Here is a 19941-nt window from a genome sequence, read left to right as displayed (position 1 = left end):
AAAGTCTCAAGGATCCATGCAAAAGTGTCATGAGGGAAACCAAACCTAGAGCTTTATCTATTCAGTGTCTCAACTATCACTCCACAAGTGAATTAGTTGGGTGAATAGACTTAGACTCTCCTTGATTGGCTAATGTTTTTACATCAGCAGTCAATGTGAGCACCAACCCTCCTCCTTTATCCAGGCTTGGGACTGGCAGAATAAAACACTGGCGGAGTTGTGATGGTTCACTTAAACAACCATATACACCTTGTTTCAAGACAAGATGAATTTAAGATAAATTTATACATGTATGACAGGATAAACATTTCTGATATGAAAAATCATCTAGTAGCAGCAAAAGGTGTGCATGACTATATTTTCATTCACCCAAAAAAAGGAGATACATGATTAGTAAATGTGACATGGATTATCTCGTGTGAAACAGGATCCTCAACAACAGAGCTTGAATCATAGGAGAAGAATTAAAATGGTGATACGATAAAAGAAAGTAGCCAAACCTGATGTATACCACTTTCATGAGCGAAAGCATTAGCTCCAACAATGGCCTTGTGTGGCTGAACAAGAAGTCCAGTATATTCCGCCACCTAGGAAGAAAATTACAGGCCAAGAAACATTCAAGGACACACTCAAAGATGCAACAAAATATTGGTATAACTTTCACCAGATATACAAGCAATAATACCATTTTGCTTGCCATAACAATGTGTCTGGTGTTAATCCCAGTGTAAAGCCCTCCCATTAGTTCCTTACCACGGCATTTTATAGTCATTACAACCTACTCATGAAATCAAAGAAAACCATCAGCAACATTAGGCAAAATGGTTGGGTAGTATAGAAACACAAACTGAAAAGAAAAACAGTCATGCTAGGCAGAGTCTTTAGTACCAATGCAGGATAACCAAGCCAGCATATTATAGCCCACAGTTGTATTTTTGGATCAGTTGTCTGGTTCAGTTCAGATCTCCACATCAAACCAGGTTAACCCAATCATAGAGTTTATTTTATGCTGATATTTCTTTTATTTTATTAATATTCAGTTGTTTAATAAGGCTGGAATAGATCTTATAGATTTCAGAAATTATCTGAGTCAGCTTCTTATTTCAGAATCAGTCCTAGACTATAACAAACCTCCAAACACATGTTGATTGAAGAGACCTTCCTAGTTTGTTTGCTTTTATTTGCTGTCCTGTTCAGATAAGGCTCTTTTGAGTTTCCTTTTTGGAGCCTACTTGGTCCAACACTAGGTTTTATATGAATATAAAGGTTTACAGCATCCCATGCATTTGATGAATCGAAATATGGCTTCAGCCATTTGTTATGTGAGCTTCAAAGAACGTGCAGTTGTAGGGTTCCTGATTAGATCTCTCTTCTACTCTAGCAGATCAGTTCAGAACATTTCTCTCCTTCATATAAATGGTAGATCTTTCTCTATCTTTAATTATGTTCCCCACCCACCCCCAACCCCCAACCAGGCACCCCCTGGAGAGGGGACTAATCATGCTTCTGTTAGTTTAGTTACTGCCTCACTAACAGTTAGTATTCTGTTTCGCTTGCTAGTTCACTTTTAGTTCTGCCTGAAGATCATAATTTGTCCATTGATTTCAGCTGTCCTTCAGATCAAACTGTAACATCATTTTAAGTATTCCTATCCGAAGCTTACTTTTTCAATACATCAATTTCAGCTCCCATATTCTAGCTCTGATTTCTGTTTACTGCAGAGGTTTTCAGAGCGCTACTTTTTTTCTTTATTGTTCCGTTCAGTTCTGATTTCTGAATGCATAAGACCATGCTATCAATTTCCCTCATCTACATGGGACTTTCAGAAATCCAAAAGACAAAAACTATACATCCACCAAGTAGTCCATGACTCCAGCCAAGCCACAAGAGCAGTGTAAGGATATCTGTTCCTCAACCCAAAATTCACATAGTTGGGTGATTGAAATTTGTAAGGACACATTAATCAATCAAGTGAATAAGGCAGACTTGCAGAACTCTCAAGGCAAATAAACACGGTAACCATGGGAGTATACTTGGAATAGGGTAAAAACAAGGTGCAAAATGGGATGGCCATGGACTGCAATATTCTTTTAATAGAAAGATAAATATACACTCAGACCTCCTCCAAGGAAGCATTTCCTGCTCTTTCTCCAATGCCATTGACAGTCACTTCCAGTTGCCTCGCACCTGCATATGCTCCCTGCATTCAGATTCACTGAAAATGAGTAAATCCAGGCATATTAGTATGCCATGAAATAACTTTAGCAAAGAGTCATTGCATACCGCTACTGTGTTGGAACTGGCTTGGCCAAGATCATTTTGGCAGTGGGTAGAAATTATCACATTTTCTATTCCAGTGGTGTTAGATTTTATATCAGCAATCAATTGCCCAAATTCAACCGGCAAGAGGATGCCTACTGTATCAGGTATGTTAAGGGTTGTAGCTCCTGCTTTAATGACTTCACCCAGTATCTGGTAAAGGAATTCCTTCTCAGACCTGGGAAATAACAAAGAAAATTATGTCTAAGAATACACTAACCAATAACACAGACATAAAATTGAACAGAATTCCCACTAAGCAGTCCCTTAGTGTAGTCAAAAGGATTTATTTAAGTACTCAAACAAAAGCAGACAGCTGGACACAAACAGTAGAGCTTTCGATAATTATTCTCAGCCATCTATGGGTTATCTGCAAGGCCACAGAGAAGTTGATCAAGTAAGCCTTTATTTGTAGGTTACTTACAGGTCTTCAATGAAATTGATTCAATAATAGCTGCAGTTACTTGAAAAGTGGTTAATTGATGTCACCAATATTTTATTATGTAATCAAACTGGTGGTGTCCCAAGTCCAGAAAAGGATCTTGGGGGCCACATACAAACAAGAATCTGTATTTTTAGGACAATACTGGAACTTATGGAAAGCTAAACTGAATTTGCAATGGAAAAGAAAATTCAAACAGGAGTTCTGAAATTTTAAATCAGAGCAGGAAATTAAAACAAGAATTAGGAAGGAGGCCATTTGAAGATTCTTTTGGTATCATTTTTCATTTGTTTATAGTAATTAATAAAAATCATTGTTCATTAAAATTTTAAAAAATAATAACAAAACAAAATAACTGTGATGCGGAAGAAGCGGACAAACCAAACCCCACAATGTGGACAATAAAAGCGGAAACAACACTACTCTTCCCCTTCTTGAGCAAACATGTTAGGAAACAAACAAATAGAGATTCTTTCCGGCAATTTATTGAACATAAAGTAGGCAATATTTTTCACTCACAACTTGGCTGCAAATCGCATCACAAACATGTTCAAAAATTCATTCGCACATAATACAAAGAATTTTTAACATGGAAAACCTCTCCAAGGTGAAGAGGAAAAACCATAGGACTATAGTCCACCCAAAAATCCACTAATCACCAAACAAATGGGAATACAAGGATCTTCTCTACATAAAACTAGAGGGAAACATCAACAATCATCAAGAACAATAATTATTGGCCTACATCATCAATATATGAACTCCAAAATGAAGAAATCAAGAAAAAACAAGTAGATCTCACCAAAATAGAGAGGCTCAAGTGACATTAATATCGCATTGACTTTGAGAACTCAAATGCATGATCCTACCATTGAATTTGAAGAAGAAGAAGCCATGAACCTGCTGTCCAAAAATCAGCTCGATCATACACCGAATGATCACCCGATGAAGGACTTGATTGAAACTAAACAAGACCTCTCAAAAACAGGATTTTCTCTCTTTCTTCTCTATTTTGGGATTCTTTTTCTTTTTTCATCATTCACTGTATCTTCAGCAGCAAGCAAGCAATTAGACCCTCTTTAAAAGTCAAAGAGAAAGACTAAATTGCCCTTCCATAAACCATATCGGCCAACCTTTGAATCTCTACATAGAAGGAACCCCAAACCCCACAAATATCCCCCTCCCGACCACATGGAGGGATTCACAACCCAGCAATCAAATGAAAAACCTCAAGCTTCTCCCTTTGATTTGAAGAAAAAGAAGTCACGGACTTGTTATACAAAAGTCAACTCAATCAGACACCAAATGACCACACGATGAAGGACTTGATTGAAACTGGACAAAACCTCTTAAAAATGGGATTTTCCCTCTTCTTCAACACCAAGCAAGCAATAAGACTCTCTTTAGAAGTCAAAAGTCAAAGAGAAAAGACTAAATTGCCCTTCTATAAACCATACACCAACTTTAAGTAAGGGGCCATCCTCCACATGGAGGAAAACCCAAACCCAACAATTTTCCCCCTCCGACTATGTGGAGGGATTTGCCAATTTGGCAATCAAACGACAAAGACCAAGCTTCTCCCTTGGTAAAACCTTTGTCAACATGTCAGAACCATTATAATCAGTATGGATTTTCTCAAATTATACTAGCTTGAAATCAACACATCCCTAATCCAATGGTATCTCACATCAATACGCTTTGATCTAACATATAAAGTTGAATTCTTACCAAGGTGGATAACACTCTAACTGTCACAGAATAACACATATCGATCTTGCTTAAAAGCAAAACTCCTGTAAAAATTTCTCCATCCACAGCAACTCTTTACAAACTTTCATGCTGCAATAAACTCTGCTTCAATAGTAGAAAGGGCAACACAGTTCTATAATCTTGCTTGCCATGCCACAACACCACTAGAGACAAAAATCTGAGGTAGATTTCCTAGAGTCAATATCCCCAGCCATATCTAAATTTGTGTAGCCAATCAGAAGAGACTTATCACTTCCAAAACCAACTCTTAAATCTGAATAACTACAAAGATATCTCTTAATCCACTTAACAGCGTTCCAATGTTCTCTTCCTGGATTATTATTGTATTTGAGAAGCAAGGAAGCTTGAGGTTTGTCATTTGATCGCTAGGTTGGTGAATCCCTCCACATAGTCAGGAGGGGGAGATTTGTTGGGTTGGGTTTCCCTCCATGTGGAGGATGGCCCATTACTTAAAGTTGGCCCATATTGTTTATGGAGGGGCAATTTAGTCTTTCTCTTTGACTTTTAAAGAGAGTCTAATTGATGCTTGGTGTTGAAGAAATAGTGAATTAAGGAAGAAAAAAAATTCAAAAATAGAGAAGAAAGAGGGAAAACCCCATTTTTGAGAGATACTGTCTAGTTTTGATAAAGTCCTTTATTGGGTAGTCATTCGGTGTTCGATTGAATTGACATTTGTACAATAAGTTCATGAATTCTAGTTCTTCAAATCCAAAGTTTGGATAGTGAATTTGAGTTCTTGAAGTTAGTGCGATTAATACATCATTCATGCCTCTGTTTTGGTGAGATCTATCTAGTTTTTGCATGATTTCTTTATTTTGGAGTTCATATATTTGATGGTGTCTACCAAAATTTATCGTTCTTGATGATTGTTGATATTTGCCTCTAGTTTTACCTAGAGAAGATCTATCTCATTTTTTTGTGACTAGTGGATTTTTTAATGGACAATGATTCTGTGGTTTTTTCTCTTCACATCGAAGAGGTTTTCCACATTAAAAATTATTTCTAATATGTGCATGTAATTTTGTAAATGTGTTTATAATACAATTTGCAGCCAAGTTGTGAGAAAAAAAATATTGTCCATTTTGTGTTCGATAAATTACCAGAAAGAATCTCTATTAGTTTGTCTCCTAACAGGCTCGCTCAAGAGGGGGAAGATTATTTTGTTTCCTGTCAACATTGTGGTCTGATTGGTTCTTTTATTCCCCATCATAATGGCACAGACAGCATGAATGCTAAAAGATACCCCCTCCCTTCCCTCCCTCACCAAAATCCCCATTCACCACCCAAAAAGGAGGAAAAGAGAAAAGAAAGAAAGAAAAACACAACCATAAACTGATTTAAAGAAATAAAAGGGAGTTACAAAATAGCAGAGCAGAAATTCATTAACAGCAGATTAAGAGAAAAAGATATACCTTCCAGCGTCTTCTGGGCTAAACTCGACATCCTCACATCCCAAACTCCTGGCATAAGTGACCATCTCCCTGGCTATCTGAATTACTTCCTCTCTAGATTTCCTCAACTTATGCTTCAAGTGAATATCACTCGTGGCAATAAAAGTATGAATTCTCGGACGCTTCGCATACTTGACAGCCTCCCAAGCGGCATCAATGTCAGAACGATTACACCTAGCAAGACCACAGATTACAGGAACATAACCACCTTCATCAATACTATTACCGATTTCTTTAGAGATCATCTTCACAGCTTCAAGGTCATCTTTTGAAGAAGCAGGAAACCCGGCTTCAATTATGTCAACACCAAGCTTGGCAAGTTGGCGAGCGATGTCGAGCTTCTCTTTGCTAGTAAGAGTGGCGCCTGGTGACTGTTCTCCATCTCGAAGAGTGGTGTCAAATATGCGAACATAATTAGGGTCTGGGATTCGATTGGGGATGTATTCGGGACGGCGTGAGATAGAGCATTTGATTGTGTTGAAGGGAGTAGATTGCAGAGGTACATGCACTGAGCTTTTGGAGAAGAAGAGAGAATGAAAAATACTAGGACGGTTGGAACTACTGGTTGTAGCAGAGAAGCTAGATGTTACACATTGAGCCGCCATGATCAAGAACCAGACAAGCAGAGGAGATGAAAAGTACACCAAGCCACCAAGGCATCCGATGAGGTTTTAGTGGGGAAGACAGGTTTAAACTTTAAAGCGTTAACGAAGAGCCCAAAGGTATATTCAACAGAACCGGATGATTGGACCGGAAATCACTCAGATACTTTGGTAAGAAATAACATTTGCAAAAAGGAAATTTTGGCACAAAAAAATAATTTAACAAAAATAATGTAAAATTTCTTTAATATTTTTGGTAAAATAAAAATAGTTTATTAAACCAAATACTTATCATGTTGAGCTTATTCGAGTCCAGATCATCTCTTCCCCCCGATGGCTATTTTACAGCAAATTATAGGGGCTATAGTTTTAGGATGATGGGTTTTTTTTTAATATTTTATTACTTTTTATTTGTGGGTCCTATAGAATTTGTGGTTATAAATCTGTTTGGGAGAGCACAAAAGTATACTCATGGTCTCACTATGGACATGAATAAGTTGTATTTTGATATTGAATTTATTTATTTTTTTTATTTTTTTGTGCAAGGTGGAACATGATAAGAAGTAGATGTTGGTGTGCATGTACCATCGAAGACTCTAAGCTTTTTAGGTTTAAGGCATGGAGATCGCACAAAGTTCATGATTAATAGAATGTTTTTCCTCGGATTTTTTTTCTTTTGTTTTTAATTTAGAAATGATTTGATAAGTTAAATGTTATATCAACTATCATTTTCTAGGTAATCAAACACTTCTTAAGAAGGTAGAGATCCATACTTCTCATCGGAGAGGTCGTGGGTTTGATACTTGCAAACAATGTCTTCCCTTTGAAGATGGGGGGGCCCCCAAAAAAAAATCCTGAGAAAAATCAACGAGATAAATAATAATAATAATAATAATAATAATAATAATAATAATAATAATAATAATAATAATAAGGTAATAATGACCAATTAAAACCATTAATAACTTCCAAACAAAGAATTTGATCAATGAACGGATTTTTTTGGGGCCCGGCGCGGCGCGGGGTGTATGCAATCACATTAATAAATTTTGATCGAATGGTTGAAAACCAAAAGACAGGATTTATTTGTAAAAATTTATTTTTTTTTTTTAAATTTTAAAGGTCTTAAAGCTTATTAATTTACAAAACGAATCCCTCGTATACCCACTTCCAAATGAGCAGTAACAAGCCTATGCCATCCATTCGGCAGACCCGTGACCCGGTTTCGTCGCAAGCGTTTGCTCATCGTTGCCGTCTAACATCCAAACAACGCACGGCGGGCCGCCGACGCGGGCGCAGGTAAATAATAATACACCGGGTACATAATAATAATGGCTCCAAAAATGTGCTGGCTTTCCGTTTTCGCCCGGGGGGGCGTCCCCCAATAATAATAATAATAATAATAATAATAATAATAATAATAATAATAATAATAATAAGAGTAATAATGACCAATTGGAAACCATTGAATAACTTCGCTTTCTCACAACAAAGAATTTGATCAAGCCGTGAACATGGGGCTGTGCCGGTCGGTCCCCCCGGGGGCCCCGCGCACAAAAAAACGTGAGATGGAGACTCGACGTTCAACCTCGTCTCCTTTTACATCAACCTCACGTCAGTTCCATCACCGGGCGTCGATTTCCGATTCCGCTTTATACTTTGGTGTTCATCTTTCATAAGTGGCTATTCATCGTTTCAGATTTGTTTGAGTATTATGGGGCATCGAAGAGGATGGCGAGTCTGCAGGTGGAGGTGGTGGTGGAACGATGAAGAGGCGGAGCACACAAAGGGTTTGGGAATTTAGGGTTCCGTCCGTTCGAGGGATTGATTTGTAAATTTCAAGATTTTAAACTTTTAGTAATATACTATTATATACATAAACTTCAAAAGGGGTAATAAATTTTTTTTATGTGGGAAAAGGGGGGGGAGTTCAAGGCAGGCGAAATAATATGACCCCAAAACGAATGAGATCGATGCAATTGCAAAGGTACATTTATTTTACTAATAATAAGTTCAAGACTAAGATTCATGTACAACGGTAAATATCGTTGTATAATACTTAGATATGTATATGTATATAGTATTAATAGTAGATATAAGGACTAATTACTGTTGTCCCTCTTATGCTATAGTTTAATTACTAAAGGACCTTGTTCTTTATGAAATTACGGTGGTCCCCTCAGTTCTAACGGTGTTGCGAGACCATTACGATAATGTTTAATGTCTATTTTGTCATTCTAGAGTTAAAAAAAAACCAAAAGGCAATATTATTCTCATTTTAAAAAATGATATAAAATATCAATTTTACACTTGTATTCTTATCATTTTGGATCTCCCTCAAAAACAAAAAACAAAAAAAAACAACCCTACTAGTAGTAGGAACTTCCTAAAATTAATAACAACAAAATTAGATGCAAATAAATAAAAACCTATTAGAAGTCGGAACTTCTTCAAATTAATAACATCAAATTAGAAAGTAAATAACAAAAGCTTAAAAAGAATACCAAATTGAAAGGCAAAATGTATAAAAGTTGAAAAATAAGGAGTTACCATTTCTTTATTATCTTTGGATTTTGAATCTCGGCTTTTAGTTTTGTCTAGGGAGAGAAAGTAGTTGGGTTGAGGGTCTTCGAGAGGGAGAGGAAGAGGAAGAAAGAAAGAAAGAAAAACTCCTTGGGTAGATTAAGAGAGAAGGGTTTTTTTTCTTCTTTTCCTTTTCTCACTTTATTTTAAGTAGAGAAAAAAGAACATTTAATTAGGGTTTCATTTTTTTCTAATTACTAAAGTTGCTAATGTAATTTAACATAAAGTGTAAATAAGTATATAAAACCTTAGAGTTATTTTGAGATTTTTAAATAAATAAAAAATCTTATGTCATCAGTTACTAATTGAATTTCGCAGTAGAGTGGCAATAGTAATTACAGATTAAATATAAGGTTGGGTTGGTAATTTCCTTGGGTAGTGTAAGAGAAGAAGGGCTTTTTTATTCTTCTTTTTCTTTTTTTCTTTTCCTTTTCTCTTTATTTTAATTAGAGGAAAAGAACGTTTAGTTAGGATTAATTTTTTCCTAATTACTAAAGTAGTGATGTAATTAAGTTTTGTTAGTGACACAGTGGGTATGTCATGAGGTATTTGGTTCATTTTTTTTAACTCTCAATATTTGGTCTCATTAGTCTGTAATTACTTTCAGTATCTATTGTTGGAAGTGGTGGAGCATCATTCTAGAAAAAAGTTGAATTCTAGTAGCCATGTATGCAAGTCCAGTGGACACAACACAATAGGTAGGTTGGGATGAATTATACTCGGATTTGGGGATGAGTCAGATCTTGTATTTGGAGCTAGGTGATCTTAATGATGTGTTAGGTGAGACAAAAACAAAAGGTGGAGCCCTAGTGTCTATCAGGAAATGTAAGAGGTTTAGAAAAAAATTTTGGATCAATGCAATCTATTAGATCTAGGTTTGTTTGGTCCTAGATTCACTTGGCGATGTCCTAAATGGAGGGGATTTAGGCACATCTATAGAAGACTTGATCATGGATTATGTACAACAAAATGGTGTTTGATGTTTCTAGAGGCTACAATAACAATGCTTCCTAGGATAAAATATGATCATCATGTCATACTAATTGACTGTCATTCTCATAAAACCACGCCTCATAAACACCTGTTTCAAATGGAGGCTATGTGGTTTACTCATGATCAATTTGCTGATGTAATTAAGGAAGGCTAGAAGATGAGTGAAAAATTTGTTGAATGCTCTCTTCTACCTTCAAGAAAAGCTTATTGCTTGGAATAAAGATACTTTTGGGAGCCTAGATAAGGAGAAAATGAGGCTCAAGGCAAGGTTGGGAGGGATCCAAAAACAAATTACTAAAGGTATCTCGAATCCTTTTCTTTTTAATTTAGAAAAAGAATTAAGGTTGGAATTGGAAAAAATTTTGAGCAAAGAATAAATTTTTTGGGCACAAAAATCTCGTAAAAATTGGATTTTGCAAGGGGACAGAAACACACAATATTTTCATATCTTTACTATCGCTCATCGAAGGAGGAATAGGGTGGAAATTTTAAAAATGAGGATGGCAATTGGATTCGGGATCCGACTCTTCTTAGATCACATGTGGTTGATTTTTATAAAAAATTGTTTTCTGGAGGAAGCCAAATTTTGCCATCTTTAATCCTTAGAACAGAGTTTCCCTACTCTTGATAAGGATTGGTTAAGTATGCTTGACTTTGAAGCAACCGATGAAGAAATTTTCAAGGTAGTAAAGCAACTAGGACCTTGGAAAACTCCTGGCTATGATGGTTTCAGGCTGCCTTCTATAAAAAAAACTGTGGTCTATCACTGGGAATATGGTTTGCAATACCATTTGGGATGCATTTGGTGGAAACATGGATGACAAGTTGAATGAAACATTGATAGCTTTAATTCCGAAGGTGGAAAGTCCAAAAAATATTAGTTTGTTTCACCCAATTTCTTTAATTTGTGCAATGTGAGCTTTAAAATTCCAACCAAAGTGATAACTAATAGGCTAAAGGAATTCATGCCTAGTCTTATTGCACCAAATCATACTAGCTTTGTCCCTGGCCGCCAAATTCAGGACAATATTATTGTTGCTCAGGAATTGTTTCATGATATGAAAAGGAAAGAGCGCAAGTCACAATACATGGCAATAAAAATCAATCTAGAAAAAGCCAATGACAAAATCCAATGGGATTTTATTGTTGACTCTCTTTCATATATGCAGGTGTGCCTAGTAACCTCAAAAAGGTAATCATGCAATGTGTTACTTCTTCCAAATTAAATGTTCTGTGGAATGGAGAAGTTATAGAATTTTTCCAACCTAGTAGAGGGATAAAACAAGGAGATCCTTTATCACCATATCTTTTTGTTTTATGCATGGAAAGATTGACACATATCATTTAGGATGCTGTACAGGAAGGTAGATGGAAGCCTTACCACTTCTGTAAAGGAGGATTAGGTGTTTCTCATTTGATGTTTGCAGATGACGTTGTTTTATTTGCTGAAGCTTTTAGAGAACAGATTTCTACCATTCTGCAATGCATAAATTCTTTTTGCTATGCTTCTAGTAGTATAATTAGCGTGGAAAATACTTGTATATTTTTCTCTAAAAATGTGGAGTCCCAAAGGATCAAGGAAATTACACATTTGAGCGGTTTCTCAAGTACATAAGACATTGGAAAATATCTGGGTGTGCCCATTTGGAAAGGAAAAAAATTTAATGGCCATTACTTGGCTTACAAATTTATTGTGGAGAATGTTAAGAATAGGCTGACATCTTGAAAAAATTAATTCACTTTCATTTGCTAGTCAACTGGTGTTAGCCAAATTGGTTTTACAAACCATTCCCTATTATACGATGCAATCTATGGTAATTCCTATAGGGATCCTCCAAGAAGTTGAGAGAATTACAAGAGGTTCTGTGTGGGGTGTTAAGGATCAACAAAAGAAGTCTCATTTGGTATTTTGGGGAACTCTTTGTCAACCTAAATTGGAGGGTGGTTTGGGCTTTAGACATCTAAGGACAATGAATCGAGCATTCTTAATGAAGCTAGCATGGGGATTTCTGTAGCAAGATTTATTGTGGGCGAAACTATTGAATGATAAATATGGCTCTTCTAGGAGGGGTAATCCCCTCAACTCCCAAGTAAAGGATTCACCTCTTTGGAAAGCAATAGCGAAGGAGATTATCATTGTAAAAAGGAGCTGCACGATTATGATTGGAGATGGAAAGTCCATCCTCTTCTGGAAGGATAATTGGTTGGAGAATAATATCATTTTGGAGGACTGCATTATGAATCCCATACCTAATAAATGGGCGTGGGAGAATCTGCATGATTCTACTCACATAGAAGAAAGTGGTGGGATTGATCATCTAGCTTCTTGCCTCTCGGAATCTATTTACAAGAAAATCATTTCAAACCCTCATTTGTTAGCAACCAATGAAAATGAGGGTTTCAATTGGTTACATACAGCAGACGGGAGATTTATAGTCTACTCTGCGTATGAGCATCTAATTTCTGAAAACACTCCCCATGTACCAGATCAATTTGATGAATCGTGTTGGCAAGCAATTTGGAAGCTAATCATATGTGTTATTTTTTATGGTTGGCTAGCAAGGGTCATCTCCTTACAAATGCTTGCAAGAAATACCTTAAAATGCAAGATGAGGATCGATGCAATCTTTTTAGTTATGAGGTAGAAGATTGTTTGCATATTTTCCGTGATTGCAATTGTGTAGTAGGCATCTAGACTCAGTTGATTGCCCCCCCCCATAGAGATCAATTCTTTGGAGGTGATCGAAGCAATTGGTTTATCTTCAATATATGTGGTGCAACTTCTAATTGGTGCAAGGAGTGGCCAGAGAAATTTGTTTATGTGTCATATTTTCTATGGATGTGGAAAAACCTTGATATTCATGACATTGATTATGTTTGGCTAGCTAATGGAAAACAGCTAATCGAGGAATATAAGTTGATGGTAAAAGAAATTTGGATATCTTGTCTTCCTACAAAACAGAAGCATATTCAAGGCAAAGATAAGGGGGGGAAGTGGAATCACCCATGGAAAGGTTGGTTCAAGTGTAATAAAGATGCATCCTTTTGCAAAAATACTAATATGGCTCAGGTTGGTGGTGTTATTTGTGATCAAGATGGGAAGTTTCAAGGAGGTTTTACAAGAAAAGTAGAATGCAAAGAAGTTCAGGCTTCTTGTGGTGAAGGAAGGCCTGGATCTAGCTTTGAATATTGGAGCTTGGCTGGTTCACATGGAGACAGATTCTCTTCAAGCAACCTTACTATTGCATCCATATGCAAGGTTGTAGAGTAGATATGCAAGTTTGGCAGCTGAAATTGGTCAAAATTTCAACTCAAATGGCCATGTACGATTTGCTCACATTGGTAGGGAAGTAAATAAGGCAGCTGATTGGTGCTCAAGAATGGTTTGTGAGAATAATACCATGTTGAATATTTTTCAGGAGCCATCTCTAGAGTTGGAGATGATCCTTTGGAGATGATCCTTCAGATTGATTTGCTGGCTAAGCTAGCTTAGATTTTTCTTCTTCTTTTTTCTTCTTGTTTTTGTTGCTTTTGGGTCTCATGACCCCATTCCATGTACCAAAAAAAGTAGTGATGTAATTTCACATAAAGTGTAAATAAGTAATATAATACATTAGGATTATTTTGAGATTTTTAAATTAATAATAATTGTTATGTCATCACTAAGCTAACAGAGTTTTACTGTAGGGGACAATAGTAATTACAGGTAAAATATAAAGTTGGATAAGTAATTTGGAATAAAATAGCAGTTAAGCTATAGTATATGGAAGCAATAGTAATTATCTCTAGATATAATTTGTAAGACAAGCATTAAAGATGGATATGCTTTTTCATGTTAGTAAAAGAGAATGAATTACATCCACTGATACTATAGACTTAATCCCAAGGTTAAATTAACTCCCCTAGCTCCACCATTTTGAATATAGCATATACGGCCTAGCTACTACCAGCCAACATCATCTATATTTCATGACTTCATACTTGATACATGCATATATATAAGATGCATTGTTATTTATTAATTAAAAACTTATTTATTCTAATAGATTTAGTATCTTCGTGATGTTCCTGCAGCTCTCTCCCTCTGACTATTAAAATAGACAGCAGCAACAGGCGAGCCAAGGTTGTAGAGCTCAGCAAAGTCTCTGGTGATGAAGTTTTGACGCCAACCAGGAGCATCAACGGCTTGTCTATATGTTTGTCGGAACAATACAAAGACAAGTCTATGAATCCCAACTGTTGGCCTTGGGCTCTCGTATGAAACAACCTCTTGCCCTAAAACACCATTCAATATAATTAAATTTATTTTCTAACAAATCAGATAATGAAATATGCATCCATATATAAGCATGCAAATATAATATGTAGATAATAAATAAAGCGAAGAGTCAAGAGAAAAAAAAAATTTCATTCTCAATCATAAAAATAAATTTAAATTTTCATAATCTAATTCCTGGTAAGGGAACATTCCATGGTTGGAAACAAGAAACCCAGTTAATTTGAGTTTCTGATTTTGTTTTTGTTTTTTCTCAGTAATTATAGTTGTCAAAGCGTCAAGGTGACAAGGCATTCAAAGGGAGTGAAGAAAACATGGCAACACCGACTAGGGTGACAAAACGTCCAAGGAACCAAGAAAACCAAAGTAACAACTAGGCGACGCATTGACAACTATGTCAGGAAGATAACCTAATTTGAGTTGAGCAAAAGATTTCTAGTACAAGATTTCTTATCATTCGATGTTCAAAAAACCTAGTTCTAGGCCTACGAAAAAAAACCTAAAAGATCAGTGAATCACGGAGAAGATGATAAGATGTGTAAATTTACTTTATAGAAAAGACAGAAAAAAAGCTTTGAATGAAGACTAATGGCATATGAACTTCTTAATTTTTATATAATTATTATGTATCAATCTATCATCACGTGGCCTAAATATCAGAAGAAGGTATCACAAGGTAGAAAATGGAAAAAACAAATAAATGCTACATCTAAATTTCTCCAGTCATATGTAAATGTGCTAACAATATTTTTTTTTGCAAAAAAAATCCTTTGTTGTGCACATCTCTCTGTTGTGCATAGCAGTGCATTTTTGTACCAAATGATTGGCTAAGATTAAAAATTTAATTTTAAAATTTAAAATCATCAATAGTCTTGTATTTTGTTTGTTTTCTCAGCCAATCATTTAGTATATATGTGCACTACAGTGCACAATAGAGACTTGTGCATAATAGATGACGTTTTTCCATCTTTTTCATCTTATTTATATGATTGAGTTAACACTTACCTAAATTCGAACTGGTACCTTCAGGAATATTGATCACCATCCTACAATGCAATGACAACCATTTAGTTACATGATGAAATAAAGCAACTAATACTCATTCATAAATAAATACTAACGACAAAATACCCATCCAAAGCCAAAGAATCTAATGTTCTCTAAAAAAAAAAGTGATCTTATGTTCACTTTATACAAAGTTGAAAACATTGTCTTACCACTTCATGAGGTCTTCTATAACATTGAGTGTAAAAAAGAAATAGTGTATAATTTTTATGCTGGACATGAAACAAATGTACGAGGATATAGAATAATCAAATCACGTAAATAGTTGAGAGAACAGATATTTTCCACAACCTACTAATATATCCATGGATACCTATTGATGATTTTTATTAGCTCGAGCATTACTGTCAAGCCAATAATGCACTATAAAAAACTACCAAAAGATCTAATTTGCGACATATTGAAGCATACATATGATATAGACTTGTTGGGCCCTCTATCAAAGTACCTATAGCATTCATTTATTTTGGAGTGAAGAAGAAGTGAAGAGAAGAGAAGAGAAGAGAAGAAAAGAGAAGAAAAGAAGAGAAGGGAAGAGAAGAAAAACAAGACGTGAGTACATAGTGAAAGTAGCAGATGTGGTGGACAAGATTAGTTGGAAAGATAAGGGTGGGGGCAACAAAATGCGTCGCCATCGAATAATCCCAGGCACCGAGATTCAAGTTGGTGTTAGCCACCCAACTTAGACTCTATCTTCATATAATAGATAAAAATGTTGTTTGCATGGGACAACTTCTTGTTATTTCTTATGATCATATGATCATACACGGCATGCTAATAATTCAATTTTCTTCTATTAGTGAATGAATTGAAAATCTTGAACAAAAATTATTGATTCTCCTTGGGTATGTTTCAATAGTTTTTTGTGCATTCATGCACTGTAAAAAACAATTGATAATTCTTCAGAACTCTAAAGATGATTCATTAATGGAAAATTCTGAATCATTCATGCATTACTTTATGTCTATATCCACCACATATGTGACGATATATACCAGTTAAGGATAAATGACATAAATCATACAAGAGGGACAAAGAGAGCAAGCTTCTAATATTGAGAATAAATCCATGCTTATAGAAAGTGTTTTGATAGCAGACACTAAAGCCATGCAAGAGGCCAGAAGGTCATTATCACTCAGAGGAGAAAGAGAGATACCAATGACCAGCTGCTTACGACAGCCTAATCTTAAACTTACTTTCTGCAAGAAAATTATGAGAAGCAATGAGAAATCGACAACACATCTCCTAAAAGTAAAGCGGTATTTGAAATCCCATTGGCGATTTGGGATCTCTCTTTTATTGTCTAAAGGATATCTTTTTCTGTGTGGAGAGGCTTTGATCTCTTGTTTCTTTTCTATATAAATAGATGCACAAACCAACCCAGAATCTCTCTCTCTTGTTCTCTTTCATTCGAAATCATTTATGTTTTCTTTGTCTGGGAGAGAGCGGGAGTGGCAGAACTATACGGAAAACTAGAAGCTTCAAAGAAAATCGCAGACGAATTTGATCTTTAGATAAGATCCTCATTCTATCTGGATCTACGGTAAAATATATTTCTCCTCGATATCTGTTATTTTATTGTTTTCTTCTTCTTCTCCACACTAGCTAGTTTTAGAAACTCCCAAACCTTTGTTTTTTTTCCCCCTTCGAGAAAGAAAGGTAATAGGGTGAAGAGGTCTGGTGAAGTGAAATTGCTTGGGTGTTGCGTTGCTATGTACGGTGGAGATTGAAACAAGGGTCGAGATAAAAAATTGCTGTGAACCACTTGTACAAAAGGAGAGGTCGAGATTTTTATCTCTGACCGTCGTTTCGATCTCCACCATATGCAGCACTGTGTAGTACCCAAATTGGACTCAAGTGGACGAGTGGATGCTAACTAAGAGATTGAAACTCGAGACTTCTTAATGTACATGACTTTAAGGAGCCGGTACATGAACATTATCTCCATAGGGTGTGAATGAATAGGAATGTTAACGTACTAGGAAGGGATTTGATATGGACCTTGCTTGGGAGCAACGCTGGTCCAAGCAGTCCACATCTGGATCATTCAAATTTCATTCACTTATCTGGACCGTTCACATTAACGGTTTAGATTAAGTGAATACCCAACTTTGAATCTGTGCAGTGGATTGCTCGAAGTAATGCTACTCCCAATTCAAGCATTTTTCACTTAATATATGGTAGTCATTTCACTCATCTTTGTCCAGCATAGAAGCCAGCTTGCAAAACCAGCTTATTTGGATGGCATCTAATCAAAGTTGGAATAGTTTTGACTTTTGTGCCTTTGGTGTGATTGGATAAAATTTATTTTTTCCCCTAAAAGAAGAGCACTTTAGTGCAAATTTATGTTACTTTGAGGGGCAAATGCTCGTAGTTTTACCCGAAAAAAAAGAAGAAAATTTCGACCCTTTTATAGGCTTCAGGTGATCTGAAAAAGTTTGATTCAGCCTGATAATGCAGTTGATATGGCTCAAAAGATGTGTATATTTTGCAAGGTTCTAAAACCACGTCAACCAATGAGTATTTGCATAGCTATCTCTTAGCTGTTCAGTCTATATGTCATTCACTTTTGTATTTATAAGCTTTCACATAAGGAAATATGAAAGTAACAGCTACCCCTGAGGGTGTAGTCAAAGTGTGCAAAAGCTACCTTAGTTCTAGAAATAAAAAAAAACAAAATATGAAAGCAAAGGTACTATTTTCTCGTCCTTAATTAGTTTCCCCTCCATGCGATTAGAAATTTGCCTCTAACATTATCCAGAAAAAACGAAAATTGAACAAGTTTCAGCTTACACATCTAACTCTCAACTACGATTAGGGTTTTCCATGTTGAAGAGTAAGACTTTGAACATCTATGGGCTAAGGGGAAACTACCAGCGTTAATTTTTTTTTTTTCTTTCTGTTGGAGTGCCTTGGGAACACATAGAAATGCATGTAATATTTGATTGCCTACAAGTAAGCTCTAAGATTTGATCACATGTTGCTGCATGATATAGATCATTATTTCTTCATCTAATGGTTAGGATAGCCACGTCAGCTGCTCACGTGGCAAACATATAATAGAGTAGTTGATTGGGATGGGGATAGGGTTACTGAGTAGGACAGAGTAGAACTAACCAGTGCAAATATTCTCTTAAGCTTGGTTCACTTGGGCTTGGAGCATCAGGGTCTACCATGACCTGCAAGACAAGTAAAACCACATAAACATCAGCTTATTAGTAGTCTGAGAAAGAAAAGCCAAAAGAAAAGAAAAGTTAAGATGGAAAGAGAGACAAGAGAATAATAATGGAGACATCAAGATATGATTTGCATGGTCTGCTTTTATTCCTCAAAGAAGAAAGGATTGCTATAAAGAATCAGGAAGATCAGAGAGATGCATGCTAGCTTGGGGATATATTAATCAAAACAGGGTTCACACCCCAGCTCAAGGCAGAATCAAAATTAATGAAGTGTTGATTTGAAAGACTGAGCTTAACAAGGCCAACACAGTTGTTCAGTTCATCTTTAGAGTTGTTTTGCCTTCTCATGCAGCATAAGATCAAGTAGGGTACTTCCAAAAGGTTACCCTACAAAAAGGGCAAAAAAGTGTAAAAAGAAAGGGAGTAGGAAGATGGACACTTTGGGCTTATTTTATTCCCTTCATGACTCTGCTTGTTTGGCTTCGGGTTGGCCTGATTTTCTTTTCTTACCAGAGTGTATAAAGTGCGAAGGTCGTTCCCACCCAGCTCAACCCTAGGTTGGTTGACCACAGCTGAGGGCCTGAGATCACACCCATTTGCAACTTCTCTACCATTGTAGATAACCCGAAAAGATATCGATCTGTTGAACGGATCCAACACATCTCCTACAACTCTACTAACAATCAAAGGATCCCTCTCCCTTGGCATGGCTGATGAGTTCAAGATGGGAGCAGAAAGAGCAAATTAAAGGAAAGAAAGTGAGCGAGAGAGACTAACTGATGTTGAGAAGGAGTTGGAGGACTGGGGTTTAAATATCTACACGGTGGCATCTGCTTTAACCTTTTCTTTATGAATAGGAGGAATCTACTTTTTTTTTTTTTTTCTGATCCCAAAACAAATCTTCTGTAACCGCCCTTAAAGCTAAGTGGGCCTGATCGATATTCTGTTGATCTTTGACTGGATTTTTGTTTGAGCTTTTCTTTCAGCTGGGTTACTGAATATTATGTGTAGAAGTAGCAGCAGCAGCAGTTGCATTCTGAGCAAAGTTCGATGTAGAAACATTATGCTTTTGATCATTCCATCAGTTCTGGACATATGTGAGAAGAGGACGGTAAAGCACTGCTTTCTTGCTTCCCTTACTCCAATGATACTCAAACAATAAAATTCCAGTGACACATTCGATCATGCATCATCAATGGCGATACCTTTGAGTCATATTTGTCTTGGTAGTCTCCATGATTCCACGTTTCAAGTTTAAAGA

General features: G+C 36.2%; 2 protein-coding genes across 2 annotated transcripts in view; both read right to left on the bottom strand.

Annotated features, from left to right (window-relative positions):
• The window catches only part of LOC149008458 (2-isopropylmalate synthase A-like), a 70918-nt gene extending 64259 nt beyond the window's left edge, over positions 1-6659 (bottom strand). Inside the window, exons 1-5 of the mRNA XM_089167489.1 lie at positions 5944-6659; positions 2284-2497; positions 2120-2200; positions 686-778; positions 501-587 (exon numbers count right to left, since the gene is read on the bottom strand). Coding sequence (XP_089023615.1) covers positions 501-587; positions 686-778; positions 2120-2200; positions 2284-2497; positions 5944-6587 — 1119 coding nt within the window. The 5' untranslated portion in view covers positions 6588-6659. The remainder of the gene's footprint in view (positions 1-500; positions 588-685; positions 779-2119; positions 2201-2283; positions 2498-5943) is intronic.
• A 7549-nt stretch (positions 6660-14208) lies between these two features.
• LOC149008457 (protein HEADING DATE 3A-like) lies at positions 14209-19398 on the bottom strand. Its single transcript, XM_089166191.1, has 4 exons — positions 19191-19398; positions 18619-18680; positions 15442-15482; positions 14209-14435 (listed from the first exon to the last, which is right to left on the bottom strand). The coding sequence occupies exons 1-4, from the start codon at positions 19386-19388 to the stop codon at positions 14209-14211; spliced, it is 528 nt and encodes a 175-aa protein (XP_089022317.1). The 5' UTR covers positions 19389-19398.
• Positions 19399-19941: the final 543 nt, after the last annotated feature.

This window comes from Hakea prostrata, chromosome 8 (assembly GCF_041222555.1).
Source record: "Hakea prostrata isolate BN-2017 chromosome 8, UWA_Hpros_2, whole genome shotgun sequence".
In the NCBI taxonomy this organism is placed as follows: Eukaryota; Viridiplantae; Streptophyta; class Magnoliopsida; order Proteales; family Proteaceae; genus Hakea; species Hakea prostrata.
This window is presented reverse-complemented; position numbering and strand designations above follow the sequence as displayed.

Excerpts from the sequence above, each read along its gene's own strand:
- LOC149008457 (XM_089166191.1), bottom strand. The coding sequence starts at position 19,388 with ATGCCAAGGGAGAGGGATCCTTTGATTGTTAGTAGAGTTGTAGGAGAT. Across the intron at positions 18,681-19,190 it reads TTCGCACTTTATACACTCTG|GTCATGGTAGACCCTGATGC; the intron begins GTAAGAAAAGAA and ends CTTGTCTTGCAG. Across the intron at positions 14,436-15,441 it reads AGGTACCAGTTCGAATTTAG|GGCAAGAGGTTGTTTCATAC; the intron begins GTAAGTGTTAAC and ends ATGGTGTTTTAG.